Source organism: Toxotes jaculatrix, chromosome 13, assembly GCF_017976425.1.
Source record: "Toxotes jaculatrix isolate fToxJac2 chromosome 13, fToxJac2.pri, whole genome shotgun sequence".
NCBI classification, from domain to species: Eukaryota; Metazoa; Chordata; class Actinopteri; family Toxotidae; genus Toxotes; species Toxotes jaculatrix.
In genome coordinates, this window is record NC_054406.1 from 9,670,350 (window position 1) to 9,688,890 (window position 18,541).

At 38.9% G+C, this 18,541-nt stretch overlaps 2 protein-coding genes across 3 annotated transcripts; one reads left to right on the plus strand and one right to left on the minus strand.

The window, feature by feature from the left end:
- Window positions 1–2: 2 nt before the first annotated feature.
- psmg2 (proteasome (prosome, macropain) assembly chaperone 2) lies at window positions 3–3,116 on the plus strand. Its single transcript, XM_041053136.1, has 7 exons — window positions 3–222; window positions 863–1,034; window positions 1,487–1,545; window positions 1,718–1,836; window positions 1,921–2,100; window positions 2,342–2,462; window positions 2,654–3,116. Exons 1-7 carry the CDS (start codon window positions 166–168, stop codon window positions 2,732–2,734), a joined length of 789 nt encoding a protein of 262 aa, XP_040909070.1. The 5' UTR covers window positions 3–165; the 3' UTR covers window positions 2,735–3,116.
- Window positions 3,117–3,467: 351 nt separating this feature from the next.
- Window positions 3,468–17,074, minus strand: ptpn2b (protein tyrosine phosphatase non-receptor type 2b). 2 transcript variants are annotated; one of them, XR_005895135.1, is made up of 11 exons: window positions 16,985–17,074; window positions 16,472–16,562; window positions 16,247–16,347; window positions 13,397–13,495; window positions 12,049–12,186; window positions 11,221–11,430; window positions 9,997–10,158; window positions 7,980–8,188; window positions 6,910–7,005; window positions 6,177–6,328; window positions 3,468–4,747 (listed from the first exon to the last, which is right to left on the minus strand). XR_005895135.1 is itself a non-coding variant. In XM_041053137.1 (10 exons), the coding sequence occupies exons 1-10, from the start codon at window positions 17,039–17,041 to the stop codon at window positions 4,726–4,728; spliced, it is 1,185 nt and encodes a 394-aa protein (XP_040909071.1). In that variant the 5' UTR covers window positions 17,042–17,074; the 3' UTR covers window positions 3,479–4,725. The 2 variants fall into 2 exon arrangements, 1 of the variants encoding a protein (XP_040909071.1); XM_041053137.1 differs by lacking the exon at window positions 6,177–6,328 and having other exon boundaries at window positions 3,479–4,747.
- Between the last annotated feature and the right edge of the window lie 1,467 nt (window positions 17,075–18,541).

Genomic DNA, 18,541 nt, shown 5'->3' on the forward strand with positions numbered 1-18,541 from the left:
CATCAGCAGTCGACGGCGAGAGAGAGTACAGAAGGTCCTCAACACCAGGCATGAAAATAGAAGTGAAAACTGCCCGGAGAACATAGTTTTTTTGTTTAATAAAAGTTTATAAATCTCTTACTTAGTACCCGTGTGGCTCCGTGTGTCTGCTCCCCGAACAGCACCATGTTTATATCCTCAGATAACTCGCCGCCCTCCTTCAAAGATTTCACGCTGGTCATGGTGAGTGACACATCTGGAGGCTCATTGACAACAGTTAGTCCTGTCACCACTGTGCGTTTTAACCAGTGAGTCCGAACTTTAGTTTAATAACTTAACTTTAGACGTAAAGTTAGCTCGTCCCAAAAGATGGTGCAGTTTTAATCATTTGTGCCAATGCAAGTCGGATCACTTTCATTTATTTAACCCAGGAAGGAAGTATTAGGAGCCTGCGTTATAAAAGTGAAAGAGCTCAGTGCAGAAAAATGGCGTTATATCATTGCTGTAAACAGTACACTTTGCTAATTTAATATTTAACTATGTAATATAAGGTTGCAATTAAGGATTATTTACACTTTAGATTAATCTGCTAAACTTCCCAGCTAAACTAATCATTGTTTGGTTGTAAAACATCAGTAAATAGTGACAAATGCCCACAATTACCTAAAGCTCATGATGATGTCTTCAGATTGCTTGTTCTGTTAATCTAAGAGTCCGGACCTAAAAGGTTTTCAGTTTACTATAAGTCGAAGAAAAACAGCAAATCCTCACATATGAGAAGCTGGAGCCATGAAATGTTTTGTATGTTTGCAATTTTTTAAAAAAAAGAAAGGAAAACAGACTCTTACTGTTAATAAGCTGCTGCTGTTTATTCTCCCTGCAGCCAGCCGTGGCTGTTGGTAATGTTGGTCAGCTGGCCGTGGACCTCATCGTGTCTACTCTCAACATGAAACGAGTGGGCTACATACACACAGACTGTCTCATCCCAATGGCTGGGAACAACCCATACGCCACCTGCAAAGAAGATGCTGAGGATCTGCACACCCCTGCTGAAGGTACCATCTTTGGGTCTTGATTTCTTGACTGCTGGAAATGAGTAAATGTTCAGATTTCATCTGTGAAGCACATTCTTTACAAAACTAACACTGAGAAGCTTTTTGAGGTACTTTATGAAGTGTTAAATTCTGTTAATAGGGCTAATAACCTTTATTTCTATCTGTGGTTAGCTATCTGCATTCATTAAAGAAATACTGAAGAATAAAATTTGTTGTAATGTTTGATAAACACACTGCTTCCTGCTGTTTTATTATGTTGTCAAGCAGCAATGACTCCTCATTTCCTGAGTCATAGATCAAAACAGAGTCTCGGTGGCTGTTGGCACCCTTTAAATAAAATGTGAGACAGGTCGTGAGCAGTGTAATTTGTGGCCACTGTGAAGTGAAACAAAATCTAGCTCATTCCCAAAATCTAATCCTCAATTAATCTGTCAACATTTTCTCATCCACAGTTTATACAGCACCAGAACTGAAGTTGGCTGTTCTTCAGATCAGAGCACCGATTGTTCAGGTAAAACCACAGTCTGTTCAGTCAGCATGAGGACCTGAGTCTGTAACCTTTTTTTTCTACCTTTTTAACTGTATAATCCAGGTAGAGTGTGAAATACATCTCTATCTTCCATGAACCCAGAATGGAAATGACATTATTATCTTTATAGTTTTAACTTTTGATTTCATTGCAGACAAAATCCAAAAAGTTTCGTCAGCTGATTGTGTCTTGGATCAAAGCCAGCGGGTTCTCCAGGTCTGTTATTCTGTCCAGCAGCCACGCCTACCAGAGGGATGACCAACAGCTGGAAGGGTAATATCAACGTATTTGACATGATCTTTGCCTTTGCTGATTACAGGTCCAGTCTAGTAATCTATGTGTATGTGTGCATTGTAGCTCTCCTTTAAGGTACCTGATCACTCCGTCCCTGCTGAAAGTGAGTGCAGACGCGCTGAAGGAGCTGGGCTGGAGGGAGATGGAGCGAGTGCCGGCCTTCCCGGGATTGACAGACGCCAACGCAGAGCCACGCCTCTGCATCCCCGGAGGGGGCATCACCAAAGCTCTCTACACAGACAGGTAGAGACAGAGAGCGGCATCAGCCTCAAGTCATGATTGATGTGGAAGAACACAGAGGAAAATTTGAACCTGATTATTTTTGATGGTGATGAAAACCAACATGTTTTTAATTCAGCTTCCTTAAATAACTCAGCAAACAAGTAATAAATAGGCTATGGAGGAAGTAAATCATTGAATATCATTGTGATCACAAATTTTTATGCGTGTTTGTGTGACCATGTGTGCTGGTTGGTGTGTTTAGTTGCTCGGAGGATCTTCCGGTGGCTGTGTTGCTGCTCTTCTGCTCGGAGGGCGACAACATCCCAGATGCCTTCACCCTCGTCAACCACCTCAACGACTGGCTCCATCTGCTGGACAACCCCGTAAGTGACAGGCGATTAGTACTGCAGTTTCATTGTTGTCAGCACAGTATGAAAACTAACTTGCAAAGACTTGGAATTAGATAAATGAAAGTATTTGTCTGTAATCACACAGCAAAAATCTCTGTTTACTGCAAGCTACAACTTTAAGATTAGAAATATCTAATCAGCAGTATGTCTCACTCCTTTTTTAGAGCCAAGAGCCCAACAAATGGAAGATCCCGACCTCCTGGAGTCTTCTTTTTGGCAGCGGCATCCCTCCTGCGCTGTACTGACACACACATTTCGTTTTTTCTATTTTTAGCTTATAATTAGATTGTTGCAACAACTCCTTTGCATTTTTCAGACATAAGTAAACTCTTGGCTGGGGTCACATCTGCACAGTAAGGAGTTTTAATACTGGACACTGTTGGCTATAAACCAACAAATTATATTGAGTTTTCCTGGTCTGGACTGATAACTCGGTAACCCCATAAATGAACCTTGTCCACTGTTTGAAATGTATCCGTTTCCTTTATCTTGATGATGATTTTTAGATGTACAAATATGAAATTATGTACAGGATTTCTCGCAAACGCGCACTTCTGGAATTGCGTTTTCTAGTACTGCAGCATTTGAATGTTTTTTTTTTCCCCCAATAAAAGATTGTTACAATAATCCAGCGTGAATTTTTTTAAAACAAAAAAGCCTTTGTTTGTGGTCCTCTCACTGGACCTCGCCTCCGCCTACCTAACTGAAAGTGGTTGGCCAGGTGCCATATCGTATTCCTGGCAGCCCCACCTCCTTGTAATCTGATTCCCCACTACAACATGTTACAACATCTTATATAGTGGTGACAACAAAACAGCAGTGTGATTCGTACTTTGACCTTGTAGAACTGTTTGTGGTTTTCCTTTCCTTCTGCATCATTGTTTTGGGTGGTTTCTGTGAAGACCAGCTACGGGAAAGGAACAGTACTGACAGCATTTTTTTTTTCTTAAAAAAAAAAAAAAAAAAAGGAAATTATGAAATGAAAGTCTGGCTCTGAAAAGGAGAAATCTATCATTTGAAAAAACTACCAGCCCTAAAAATATTACTAATACAACTAATTAATTAATTAATTAAGCCATTAATACATTCTGAAAGCTGACTATGGCCTTATTTGTTTTATTCTGTTCATTTAAAGCACACGTTTATCAGTGTTCCATCCAGCTCTAGGCATATTTCCCCAAATCTCAAAGTATTGCTTTAAGTTAAATCGTGTATTTGTGATAAAATCCTGAGCTGATGCTTATGACGATTCAAGATACAGATTTGTGGTAAATTAAACCAGGATGGGACAAACACAGGTTGTTATGTAAACTAGACGATACCAGGTTTATTTGTAGGTTACACTCTAAGAAAGAGAAAAACTTAAGACAAATTCATTTCAAAAGGAGAACAAATCGTCTGCAGCCATCAAATCAGCTTTCTACTATTCAAATCTGTAACATTGTCTTTTGTTTTTGTTTGTTTTTTTAAACAAGCAAAAAAATATGTCTTTTTACACACATCTCTTAAAAAGAACACTATTTACATCATGAAAACATTTCATGCCACTGAATTCCTCATGTGGGAGGAGGCAGAGCTTTTCATTTATCCAACCCCCCATCTCTGTGAAAAACTTCAAGTAATCTCTTATAAAAAATAGAACATTTTCATTTCTGTCTCTGAAAAAAGGTTCTCTAAAAATACACATATGAACACCATTACAAATTGGCAATGCATAGCCTCTATTTTCTGTCTCAATTTCATAAATGCAAAGAAGCATAATAGAAAGACAAAGCAGTAAATAATAATATTAAAGCAAAAAACTGATTTTATGACTCCAGGAGCAGCGCAGGTGGTGGGGGAGTGGGTGGGGCAGGGGAGGTAAAGCGCTGGTGTGTTTGTCTTATTAAATGTGCGCTCTTCAAAGAATGTCAAAGTGTCTGCTGTAAACAGTTTAGAGAGGAAGAGGAGATACGGGGAGACTGAGGAGAATGTGGGAGTGATATGTTGCTAACACAGTTAAAAAGAAAGGGGTGCGGTGGCTGGATAATGCTGTAGGGTTGGGACACACACACACACACACACAAAAAAAAAAGCGATGAAAAAAGAAGAGCTGGCTGTAGAAGTGGAGGAGAGGAAGAGTGGTTTGGAGTAGAGGAAGAGGAGGACAGAGCTCCCTCAGACAAGAGTTGGAGTTTCCCTGCCGATGTTGCCTTTGCTGCCGGAGCTGTAGTCATGTGGCCACCGGTGGAGGTGGTTAGCAGTCACTGGTTTTCACCCTGTTACGGGACACAAAATATTTCAAGAGGTTGAACTAAAGACTGTTTTCCAGCTGAGGGTGAGTGAAGCTCAAGAGTGATCAAAGGAACTCGTGCCACAAAATCAAGTTAGCGCCTTCAGCATGGTCAAGTTTACAGGATAAAACTTCAAAAACCACACAGAGCGGAAATCTGAAAGGAAAGGTTGCAGGGGCTGTGGCACAACACAGTGTCTTGGATCATTTTGATCAAATCAACATTAGCTCAATTATAAATCAATCAACAATGCAGCAAAAGCAGCCATCACATTTAATAAGCAACATGTCATACCGTTCCGATGTTCTCAGCTGTGAATGTAAGATTTAAAAAAAAAAAAAAATGTCCCTTTAGTTAGTGCAGAGAATTAGATTAGGTTATCTGTAAGCTCAACTGAGACTTGTCTCAGGACGACGGTGGAAAGGTTTCAAAGATAAGAGCAGAGCTGAAACAGTCAATTAATCAAGAATTTTGATCAGTGACTAATCGTCTCCATCAAATATCAAGTAAAAAGGTCAAATATTCTCTGGTATATTATTTCCTGTGCTACCATATTTGAAAATGACTAATGGAAAAAAAAAAAAAAAGTCAGCCTCAGTCCTAAATATCTGACTTGATAAACATGCGACAATGAAAAGTTGTGTTTGTTAAACAGGTTCTTCAGCCTCTTTAAAATTAAAAAAAGGCCCTTCATAGACGTGACCATAAATCTCCCTATGAAAATCAAACACTCAAACTTCACTTCAAAATTTATAACCCACAAGACAATAAGGAACACCGCCATGCTAAGGTTCTGAAGAAATGTAAAGACCCCATGACACAAGTCTGAAAGTTAGAAGTACCAGAAAAAACAAATCAAAACAAAACACAGGAACATGCAACGAACCTTAATCAGCTGATGTAACGGACTCACAGCCTCAACCAGGACAAGAATTTACTGGTGAAATACTTCAGAACTTACTTTGATTCTCCATCTCTGTCCTGGCCACTTTGCTTACCAACACTAGTAGTACTACTTTCATGTGCAAAGCAGTTGTATGCAACCGTAACCATATTTTGCTCTGGCTTAGTCAATAACATTTGCCGGGATTGAACAGACAGTTAGAAAGCTGCCACCCAATCTGAATATATGATGCAAAGTATAAATTAGCACCTTGCATTATTCCAAGTCAACCTGACATTTCAGAGCGTCAACAACCATTAACCACAAGTATACACACATACACACACACCACGCGCACACACACACACACACAGCATGCCAGAGTGCAGCCAAAATTAACACACCTCCAAACCGCAGAAGCCAAGCGAATCACAAAGAGAAGAACAAAACCCCAAGAGAAAACACAACAGTCACAGAGTACACACAGACACACAGACACACACACACACACTCACACACACTTCAACGTACAAGAGTGGGTGTTCTCTCTAAATGCTGTGGGCAAACTTCCTCCTCTAAATGTGCTCTTCACGGTTGTTGTTGCTGTCTCAGGAGGGGGTAAAGATACACTGCCCCCCACTGGACAGGCCAGCTCTTGTCATGTGCAGCAAATGCAGCCCAAACTGTCCGAGAAGAACCATAACAGCACAGTAAGACCTCGTCAGAAAAGGTGAACTTTTTTGGCCGTATTACTGGAACAACACTGACATGTCACACAACAAAGCAAAGGCTTCTCAGAAATGACTTAGTGAGACGTTTTTGGAGGTGCTCAGTCATCAGAAATGAACGCTTCCTCAGGTCTAAATGTCCCGCCTTTGTGAGAACATGAAGGAAATGTCAGATTGCTAGACTGGTGGCTTCACACTCAGTGACTCAGAATGTTGAGAGAGAGAGAGGGAGAGAGAAGGAGAAAATTAGAAATAGAAAGAAAATGAAGAGTCAGTTCTGCTATTAGGATGTTGAGTCATGCCCTGGGAAAGCCTGGATTCCCTGTGAGGTTTAGAGAAAAGAAGCTGAACTGACTCATATCTTTTCTTCTCTGACATCTTTTTTTTTTTTTTTTACATCAAAAGATTTGTAGAAGACAATTATCATTACAAATTACAACAAGTTCTGAGTATAAAAGAAGTAGCGTGATGGTGCATGGTATAGCATCCTGGAATGCAATAATAAGAGAGTGGTTTCAGCCAGAAGGTATAATCACCTTTTTCTCTTTTTCTCTGAGTCATTTGTCCTGGGCTTGCTTTGGGGTGTCTTGGCTGTGCCTGATTTGGAAATACTGTCTTCTCTGCGTCGTTTGCTGCAAATAACACAAGGAAAATGGTTAAAACAGCTCTGTCCAGAAACACTATGCTAATAACAGAATACAGATAAAACGCCCTTCAGGCACCAGACTTTTTAAAACCAGACATAATAGTTAGAACACCAACTGGATTAATTACACCGGATGTTTAATATAGACAATACCCCAGAAATAAACAGAATTGCATTATGCATCATTGTGTTATGCCATCAATATTTTTAAATGAAGCACTGAAAGATTTTAACTAAGAGTCATGCAGTGATTTTTTCATGTTTTCTGTGACTGATGAGGACTGGGAGTTTTAAAACCACAGTCAAAGTTGAGGTCATGATTTTTAAAATAGTCCAAACTGCCCCAACACAATCCCACCCATCCAGGAAATTTTCCCACTGGCCACTAAAAACAAAACAAAATGAAACAAAAAAAACCTGTGGCAAATTTTTGGAGCACTTAAAAAATTCAGAGAATTTTATTTGTTCATTTACATGTGACTTTTCATTACATGTTCCATAAATGTTATCTCCCTACATTATGGTGCAATGTTATTTCCTTGTTGCCCAGTATGTAATTCCTAAAGATGCTACATTTGTAAAATGTGTTTTTTGGGGGGGTTTTTTTTGCCTACAAACTGTCAAATTATTAAGATAGTAAGATCAAATAAAAAATCTGAATTGCCTAAAAAATTCACCATGTGTCATAAATGTGTTATGGTAGCTTATAATCCTCCAAATTCACAGAAAGAATACCAAGGACATAAGGAGTTTTTACAAACACAGGTAAACCATACAGCCAGCGCTAACGTTCTGTTTGTGGGTTTAATGCAAACCTCATAATTACATGTTAATATGAGCGCGATAAGTACTGCCATGTGAATAGTTGTTTTATTGAAGCAGCACAGGCTCTCCCTTCTGTCTAAAACACAAACTGGCTTTGGCTGATTATAACCGGTGCATCTAATAGAGTGTACTGACTGTGTTGTGTTGCCGTCCAGCTCCTGTTCCTTGCAGGGAGACTGTGCGGATACTTTGCCGTCCTGCCTGTAGTCTCCTCCTTCCTCTGGCTGACCACCCCGTTGGCTGCCGTTGTATCGCTCTGTCGGAAACCTGGCCTGAGGCTGAGTCGAGGGGCAAGACTCTGATGTCGGCTCCCTATTTTCCCTGGACAACTCCCGCCACCGGTTCTACATGGAGAGATGGACAGTAAACAGAAAAGAGAGCAGTAGAAGATAGCTATGTTTAAGAGTTTCTACTGATGCAATAAATAAATAGGAAAGAATTTCAGAGAGATACATTAAATACTTTAAAATCTGTTGGAAAAGCAGGTCACAATATTTTGTTGAGTCTGATTAAAACAGCCTGTTATTGGTCACTTTATACGTTAAATTATATGATGAAGTGATAAAATGTAGCTACCGACAAAAACTAAAACCCTAATTATGCAAGATAAAGCAGGCCCCATGCAAAACCCACTTCAGCTTGAAATCACACAGAAATCACAACTCTGCCAAGTATTCAGAACATGGACTCGCACAAAATATTTTAATTTGATACTTAGTTACTGTCCCAAAGTCAATAAACCAAGAACAACAGAGAACAACAGAGAACAACAGAGAACGGCCCGAGGGGCAGAGAGGCAGAGAGAAAGAGAAAATGAAAGAACACTTTCACTCGAAGTTCATGCCTGATCGGTGAGAACAGTGGCTGTGGTTAGGATCAAGAGGTGTTAAAAAATAAGAACCTGGCCAACATGTAAAACAAAATTACTATGCGTGTAAAGGAAACATCAAATTTTGACATTTGTTTTTAACCTGTTAAAACTGCAGTTTCTATTTGCGTCACTCAGAAAAATGTCAAGGTTCAAGTTGGATGCAATGTAAATTTACATTTATCTGTTTATCTGTTTATCTACGTCTCATAACAGTAATCTCTGAACAGAAACGAATAATACAAACTCTGATAAGATTTCCAGTTTTTATCTTGGTCACTTCTGTAATACTCCTGTCGTTCCCTTATCTCTCTCCCTGTCTTAATCTCAAAAACAAGAGCTGTGATCAGTGACAGAGAGCAAAGTAGTGGACATGAAGCTTTTGACAGTGGGTGCAAGGCCAAGCAACATTTTAGCTTAACTTTTTTCCATTCAATAAAGCAATAAACATCTTTTTGGTCCTCAGTAGGCATGACTATCAGTAACCTTGGTTCACCTTCCTCCTGCGTGTGAACTGATATAGTGAATCAAATGGATTTGAAAGCCATGCCACAAGAAACTTCTAATGCAAATCAACCTCAAGCAAACAAGTTCAATCGAAACTCAGTGTGATACTGTCCTGTAAATCCTCCATGAGGCTGGAATGTGTTTTTTCTTAGTAACATCTGTTCATAATGTGGCTCTCTTTCTGACTGTTTATTTCCCTAAATTTGCAGTAAGCAGATTTTTGGCACACACAGAAAAAAAAAATAAACTGGAGTAAAAAGCAAACAAATATCAATAACCAGAACCACACACTGCCATAATTTTGTGTTTTTCTCTGAAGCCAAATTCCAAGTTGAACTGAAGCTTAAATTATCCTTGAGAAACTGTCTGGTGTGTGCACACTGTGTTTAAAACAAATAAAAAATGGAACAAGTAAGAAAAAGCTATGTTATATTTCTGGTTCTAAAACTGTAGTGCTGGCGTGATCTTTCTTGTCATAGGAACCTTCTAAATTTAAAAGTTGCTCTTGGCATGAACAGCCCTTACAGCTCTATGATTTCCAAACACAAGGCCTTTGGGTCTCTGGTTACTTCAAGTGCTTGAGCCCATCTCCTCTCTCCTTACATGATAAATACAGCTCTAACCTTATCGCCAATCTTGTTTGGATGAAACTACTTCCTACTGGGAAAATGGGACCAAACAGAGTCTGTGGCTTTGCAAGTGAACAAGAGGCACAGAAATAAAATGGAAAGGACAAAGTACGTATAGAATGGGCTATGTTGTGTGTCGTGCAGGTACCTGTACAGAGGAGTCTCCCATAATGTATTTGGCTCCTTCGCGGACAGCCATGTAGGAGAAGCGTAGCTGGTCAGGGGTCTGGATCAGGCCCATGCGGTACTTCCTCATGTCCAACAGGATGCTTTTTATGTCCACTGATAATGGGTCTCTCCTCTTCTCCATCTGCAGAGGACAGCAGTATAATTTAGCTCAGCTAAGGAGGATGAACTCCCTTTTTCCCAAAATATCTGGTGACTAATTTGTCGGCTGTGTCCAGAAGAAAAATCCTGGCCTTAACACACTGTAACACTGTTACACATCCGCAGTCCGAGTCCATCAGGGTCGGTACAGTTTTGGGATTAAATGCTCTAACTGACAGTTTTAGTACTTTGGTCTTTGGTCTGACTTATATGCCTCCACATCATTATGTTTTTATGTGTCTTCCATCATAATGAGGCAACCCAAGAGAGCAGCTTTGCACTTTAGCTGTGGGTTGTACATAACCACATAAAAGTTCATTTACATGCTTTAGTTGTTTGAGGTGTTTTTTTCTTTTCTTCAGTATATTTCTCTTTTAACTAAACACAATCATCAGTCTGAAAGTGAGTTTATTTAAATTTTAACTTTTAACTTGAAAACCTTAATCAGCTTTCCAGAATAAAAAATATTTACAGCATTATATGCAGCATTATTCACTCCTGAACAATTTAGTGAAAAATGTAGGGAAAAAAGAAATTGGATAACTTATCATTGTCATTTATGGTTGCATTAGGAAATTTTTATTTTGGTGCAATATACTATATTCATATAAACGTCAAAATAACACACTGATTTTTTTGTTGTGAATATATGCACTTAGGGCAAATTTCTAAACCACAAGTCATTAAAACAAACAAACAAAAAAAAAATCACTAGCAAAGAACAAAAAAGGCAAATCTTTTTCCTTTCATATCTTGAATTTGTCAAATTCAATCATTTAAATCAGGTAACTTTATCCTGGGAAATTTAACAATTTTGCAAGTTGTCCTGATAAAACAGTTCTTACTTACCTACAAGTGATACTATAGTCAAAATGTTCTCACCATTTGTTGTTCAAAATACACATTTTTTTTACTAGCACATTTGTGGTCGTACAAAATGTGACTGGTATAAAAAACAAAAAAAAAACCCTAAAAACCCAATTCTGTGAAACTACAGCAAAAGCATTAAATCAGACCTTATATGGAACAAAGAGAAGGGGCTTACCAGGACCAGACATGTGTCCACTAATGAAAATGTCCCCGAGCGTCCGATTCCAGCACTGCAGTGCACCACAGCTGGCCCGTGGTCGGCACCCAACGCTCTCGACTCCCGCACCTTGAAAAGAAAGTTTAAGAAGGACGCCGGGGATTCTGGGACACCAAAATCAGGCCAGGTGGTGTAATGAAAGTGGTATATCTCTCTCTTCTCCCCTGTCTGTGAAAGCAGACAAACAGAGGCCTCATTAGCAGCTAGAAAAATATAAAACTTGTTTATTTGCAGTGAGACTTTCTATCACTGAGGTCATTACCAGAAAGAACCAGGTTAACGAAGCAAACGTTCACAACAGTTTCAGTTTCAATTTACGTGATAAACAAGGCTTTGAAAACCTGACACACCAAAACAGCAAAGACAGATGTGTGAACATATTTTTTTTTGTTTTTCTTGTGATAATTTAGGCATTTGATTTTTCAAGTGATATTTTCCAAAGTATGGATGAAAATGTGATTTCAAAAATGCAATTTGCAGTGGAAGCACTACAACATGCTGTTTATTTAAAATACTTAAACCTGCATAATCTGCCCCTCATTTGCATTTTCTCCCCACCTCCACAACTTTGGATGTGTGGGATGGTGAAACTTGGGTAAATATTTGTTCGATCTGTCTGAAAAACGGTGCAAACTGAAAACAAGTCTTTGCAAGAGTGTCTTCAGCTTGAAGAAGCTTCGGACAACACAGGTCCATGTGATGCATCTCGGTGTGAGACCAGTGAACCATTTCAGTTCTCTATTGCCAGTGGAAATTCCCTTTATAATAAACAATCCTCTGGCCTACATTAATGTTCTTCAGCTCCAACACTCTGGTGATGTAGTAAGACTTGGTGTCTTCTGACAACAGTGTGACCAAGAAACGTGTGTCTTTGAAGGTCATCTCCCTCTCCTCAGATGTTGGCCAGTACTGGGCACACTTTTCCTGTGACAGAAGAAGAAAGGAGAAAAAAAAAACTTACTGAGATACCAAAAATAAACATCTGACAAAATACTACAGTATACACCTATTTAGAAGCAGGTGCTAGCTCAGAGGCCAGGTTAGCTGCGAGGTAAAGCAGCTGCCAACTAAAAGGAAGATAGTCTGATCACGTGCACTGAAAGAAAAGGTACGATAATATATTCAGCAAAGCTGAGGAACATAAAACCTCTCCCTTTTTTTAAAATTTGTTTTCTTCCTCCTTTCCTCTTCCCTGCACATTCCCCCTTGTCACAGTTACACTCTGTGCACAGACACATTTAGAAATACAGAATAACTAGATATCAGCACATAACCTCAGTTTTTTAGGGCCAAACATTGCAGTAGTAGGAGTAGTGGAAAAACATCAAATGTAACTCAGACAAAGTTAAGATGAGAAGCTAAACTAAATTCCACATTCCCAATTCCTGATCCTGCAGTACACCTGAAAGTACTATAAATTTAACAAATTTTCTGTGAACAGCAAGTTATCTGTCAATGCTGTGACAAATACTGTCACAGATACTTACAACCAACATCTCATCATTCAGTATTTTCTTAGTAAACAGAAAATGACCAGGACGGTTGAGGGTAAGTCTATTATGCAATCTTCCCACTGCAGGATTGGAGAGCTGGCCTACATAAAAGATCTTTGTAGGGTTAATAATATCTGTGCACTAGGTGCTCTTTATCTTCTATTTCCAAGAAAACAGTGAGTGAATCTCATTACCCAGAGAGATCCACTGCAGCTGCTTTACTGGGAAAGTGAGCGAGAGAGATCACAGCTGCTTTGCTTGACAGAGAGTTAGTGTGTGTGCGTGTCTTTGATCACAACATTGCAGGATCACTGGAGCTGGGCTTTGTTCCAGTTCCTCACATAGATCTGTGAACTTGCAGTCAAAACACTGAATTCCAGTTATCCTGCTGATGGAGCATTTACAGAAAAATCAAGCTGGATTAAACAAGTTGCATAATTATTTCACAGTCAGCAGCTTGCAAACTTTGACAAAGTGTGTGTGTGTTACTGCAGATAAAGTAGTCTGTGTATGACTAGTCTATTGTGGTCTATTTAGTATTTCTGCAGTCACTGTATGTGGGTGTGTACACAGCCAGCAAATGACAGATGTCAAACCAGACAATAAGATGCCTATTATGTGTTTTATTGCGTCTCACTCACTGAGCCTTTCTCTATGACCCTGTTCAGCATGATGACCGCCTTGGTCTTCTGCTCCCAGATCATGAGCCAAAAGTGCCCACAGGTGTTTCTGAGGGGGCCCTGTGGACAACAAATACACACACATGCAAACATAATTTGATCAGTTGCATGAACAGCAGTAAATAAGTCCAGCGAGACAGTGGGAAGTCAAAGGAAATGTGTGCTTTCTTGTCTTTCAGGCACGAGCAATAATTGCAGGTCAGTTAGCTGAGCAAAAAGCAGAGGCTGGTGTTTATTAATGTGCCACAGAGATTTGCACCACGATAAGAGTTTACCTAAAGGCTGAGGTCTACAGTAAAGGTTACAATATGATTAAATTGATAAAACCACCCTTTGTTAAGTGTTAAATGTCAAATGTCTCTCTGACAAATAAAGAACAGATAAAATACACAAAGGCATAGGCAGAGCTAAGATAATGTCAATGAGCCTTTGCTTTCTTTTTTGTTATGTGTAAATACAATAAAATGTGTCAGTAACAGGATTATCATGTACAGCAACACACTGTTTGATAGCACGCAGATCAGGATGTAAATGTCTAAACAACTGTGAAATAATTGCAGGAATGGTTCCACTAAATATATCCACAATCCACTGAGCAGAAGTAACCATTATCTAAACTTATTGGCTTTATAAGCATTATATTCTTATGTTTTTCATTGTGCAACAACAAACCTGTTGGGTGACTGATTTTCAGACTTTCTCTGATCAGTGTTTTATCATCATGCCTTAACAAGCTGCAGATGAATGGTAAGAGTTAGACTATTTCACAAAAGATTGACACATTTTGCTTGATAACAATCCAAGAATCTACGTCTGCCATCTACACACAATTCCCATAAGAAACTTGATACCTTAGTCTTGCTATGTTGTTTTTGAGCAAACCTTCAGTGGCTTTAAATTACCGAGACAGCATTCAGTGCGTGGTAAGCAACATGATTTGGATATCAAGAATCTGACTTATCAGCCCAGTCTCAGTTTTCTGTGGCCTTGGTTTAGTGGTTATTTGTCCTTTCATTTGCTGAGGACCTGAAAATATTCAAATTTGTGCGGGGGTGAAGACACAACTGTGTGGGGCTTCTTTTTAAGAACCAATGTTGATGACTTTGGCTTTTTAAATTACTTCAAAACATTCAGGAAACCAGTCACTTCTTATCACCATAATGTTGGCTCTTGATTCTTAGTCATAGTATTTCAGTCTGATGTATGATAACCAGTCAAAATATCACTCCTAGAAGCAATAAGTTAGAGAGTTGAGAAAATTACAGTACAGTAATGAAAAAAAAAAAACAGTCTGCATAGACACTTCGAGAATGCAGGGGCTGCCAAAGTCAACAGTAGGTGCGTCAGAGAAGCAAATTTCAGTTCACAGACTAATTCTGCAAAGAAACACATTTCACGTCAAATAAATGAAGCACTGCCAACAACAGAATTCCTCTTCTTCTACCTTCTCTACATTTAGAAGAACATCAGCCTGATTACATGGGTAGTGGTGGTTACGTCTGACTTCAGCAGTAGTGACTGAAAAATGCAATCATCATACAAAACTTACTGACAGTTAAACAAGGAAATGTTTTCAGCCCAACTATCAGTGTGACTGGTGGTGTTCTGCACGCAAACCGATTTTTAGATAGCAGTTATCTTTAAAATAATGTCAGGCACATGCAGAAGCCAGCATCATTATCAAGCAGCTGACTGGGATCAGCCTGCGGCCTGGTCCTTTCTGGTAATGAGGTAAACAGCTGAATGAAAAAAAGGATCCAATAATGTTGGTCCTGAGCCAGATTCTGCCCTCGACGTTTATTTCTTTGCCATTAGACGTTGGTTTAGTGACCTCCGACAAACCAGTTTTACTCTTTGCTATGAATGTTAAAACTCATCAAAGAACACTACCTGAAGGCAAGGATGTGAAGGCAAAGAACGTGGCACATTTGAATGCTGATTTATCTTAGTTCTTAAATAAGAAACTATCACTCAGTTATCTATCAACTTGATTAAGTTTAAAGTTTTCAGTTTACGCCTTGCCTAATATATGCATAAAAAAAGAAAATAAAGCCAGTCTAGCTGTATGAATTCATAAATACACAAAGTAATATTCTTATGTATAGTATAGTAGGGTACAAAAATATTGCTTGGCCTCTGTTCTAATCATTCTTTATAAATAGTAGAATATAATGAAAGGTCATTACTTTCAGTTTTAAAATTGAAATAGGCAACTACGACTCACCTGTTGCTAAATATTTAAAAGATATGGAATCAAAAGAAGTGCACATTCACCAGCTCTACTTTGCTTTGTAGGAACATGGCCACATAGACAGACACACACACTCCTACAGTTAACATTACATAGTGATGAGACTTAAGTCATCGCTTAATGATTTAGCTCAACCAAACAAGTAGTCCTTATAATCCATCGCGCTTAGTGACACAAAACATGCATGCATAATTGAACATGAAGTCTAAAAAACAAAGCACGTCTTCTCTGTCCATCTGCTTTGACAGCAGACATGCTGATTTGCTTTTCTGGCATTTCAGTCAGCCACCAGTTTTCTGACTCACTAATTGAAAACTGAACAGTTAGGAAATTCATGGTGTGCTGTTTATATGTTATATAACAGTACATGAAACAACTTTCATGTAGTTTCTGTTGCTTCAGTAGTGACCAGTTTTAAAGACAAATTGATAAATCAGTGACAACATACTTGACAGAAAATCCATCTGCAACTATTTTGATAACCAATCCATTGTTTAGTCACCACATAATCGACCTGCATGTGTGATAGTTATAACTTGAATCAAAACTCTTGGACTTGCCTGAGCCAAAATGTAGCTTCTCTCAGCTTCCTCCATCACTACCAGACTTGCGTTGATATAGTCATTTTCTGTGTTCTCCAGCTTCACCCGGCTGTGATCAACTGCAGGCAGCAGGAGGGAGAAATATTATTTTGGGGATCTGTTTTTAATTGACAGACACACTTAGAGGCTTAGATAAACGTCCTGTGTGTAAATAGACTGAACTTTCCACAAATGTTTACCCACATGGATTGACATCTCTGTATCTGTTTCGGTTACGATTCTCTGGATACTTTGCCACCCTGTAGGAGCAATCCTGGGACTGATTCCTGATTTCCTGAAGAGAACAGCGAGATTATTTAGAAATAAAAATATTCACCACATACACCTCAGCTGTGGTTATACAACTTCTCACATTAAGATTCTGCCGTGGAAAAGACACGTGTAGAACAGGGTATAAAAATCAGACAAGTGAGTAACTAAATTATGTAGCTGATCAGAAAGAGCTTCAACCACATGCACAAGCTTATGACACTGACTAACCTTACGGTAACGTTTACGCTGTCATTTTTTAAAAAGTGCTGTAGTGTCTACTGGCAAACTAAAACACATCTTAAACTGACATAAAGCAAAAATATAAAGAAAAGTAGCGACGAATAACAAGCTAGTTATCAGACAGATTAGCTTGCTAAATTAAATACGCGCTTCAAGTACTGAATATCTGTGTTAGCTTCGTGCTAGCTGTGCTAAGAGACTTACTAAGTATAGTTTTTGCCACCGGCCCTCTGAATCTATGTCTTCAAACTCCTGGTCCATTTTCACTGTGGCAACGCCAGGGTGTTCCAAACAAGGTTAGTTAGCTGTCTGACTATCTACCTCATTACTTTATTCAGCCTAGAGAAGCTTTTGGTCAAAGAGTTACGACTTCCCTGCGCTAGCGAGACCTGGCTAAGTGTTTGTTCGTTATCTCTTTGGTGCAGTTGACGTCTGAGCAGGTGACGTGTGCGCACGCGCCAATACAGGTCCACTCAGTAGCTGTCATACCAAACAGCAAAGATTTTCAGTGAGCAACTGAGATCAGTCCATCTGAAGCGCCCATGTTCAATGTGTATAATTTCACCTAATAATATCTTTAGATATTTTTCATTATATTACAAATATGTTAATTAAATTTGATCTGTTTTACACGACTTATTTATTTGGAAGAGGTTTTTGTGTATTAATGAATTTGTCCGTCTTTGCCGTGATGTTTATGTTTCATTTCGCAAGTTTGAACTGCAAGTGAACTAAATAGATAAATAAGTGAATACAAAAACAATTCTTTTAGGACTACCGCTGTTTTCATTTTCAACTCTACCATTATTACAATCACATTTTTGTTTGGTCAAACATTTGGTTCATAAAATGTCATAAAATGTTGAAAATGACAATTGAAAAACAATCGTGGCATCCTTAACAAGGTTCTAGGTTATTCGATTAATAAATTGAAATATAAATATTTTATTTAATTTAATTCAAACTTTAAGCAAAACTTAAAGCATCACCAGCATCATTTGTTTATGGTATTTTTGATAATAGCTATTACAGCAACATTTCACCTCTTAATCTTTTCTACATCAGTGACAGAAAAAAATGCTCAGCAATAGTCTGGGTCATTTCACGTAGCACGTCCTTTGTTAAATAACACCACAAGGTTCGGAAATGTGATGCTCATTGTGCTGGGCAAAGAATACTTTAGTAATCTGATTCCTATGAGGCTGATTACAGTTCAGCATAAAGGTCAAAGGCAACATTTCTAAAGTTACCACGCTCTTGCATATTTCCCTTTTCACCAGTAACAGATCTGCCTTTAATGCCACACGTAACGGTTCAACTGGCTGGTCCTCAATTTACTTCCCTTTTTAAGCCAGGTTACCAAGAAACAGAGACGAGAAAAGGCCTCATATGCGATCGTCTGCTTGGTGGACAGGTCTGAACGTGTCTGAGACAAACATCAAGTTGGCTTGAGGAATTTTGACATACATTAAAAGAACACACAAGCATCATAAGCCAAAGCAAAAAGTTTTTGCTTTGCCCAGTGTCTTTTCTCAAAGTGTATGTAAAGAAAAGGGCTGATGGGTTGGGGTGGGGATTTGAGGTAGGAATGTGTGTTAAGCTTAGAATAATTTGTGCTAAGTGATGAAAACACAAGCTGTGTGTGCTCACGTACCATTATGTCCCTCAATGATGGGTGTATGAAGAAACTGCTCCTCAAGTACCACAGGATGGCAGTATTTCCACTACTGGATAAACACAGTGCTGCCGACGTGTCAAGTA

Excerpts from the sequence above, each read along its gene's own strand:
- psmg2 (XM_041053136.1), top strand. The coding sequence starts at position 166 with ATGTTTATATCCTCAGATAACTCGCCGCCCTCCTTCAAAGATTTCACG. Across the intron at positions 2,101-2,341 it reads AAAGCTCTCTACACAGACAG|TTGCTCGGAGGATCTTCCGG; the intron begins GTAGAGACAGAG and ends TGGTGTGTTTAG. Across the intron at positions 2,463-2,653 it reads TCCATCTGCTGGACAACCCC|AGCCAAGAGCCCAACAAATG; the intron begins GTAAGTGACAGG and ends CTCCTTTTTTAG.
- ptpn2b (XM_041053137.1), bottom strand. The coding sequence starts at position 17,041 with ATGGACCAGGAGTTTGAAGACATAGATTCAGAGGGCCGGTGGCAAAAA. Across the intron at positions 13,496-16,246 it reads GAAGCTACATTTTGGCTCAG|GGCCCCCTCAGAAACACCTG; the intron begins GCAAGTCCAAGA and ends TGTTGTCCACAG. Across the intron at positions 4,748-6,909 it reads TCAGAGAAAAAGAGAAAAAG|GGTGAAAACCAGTGACTGCT; the intron begins GTGATTATACCT and ends GTCCCGTAACAG.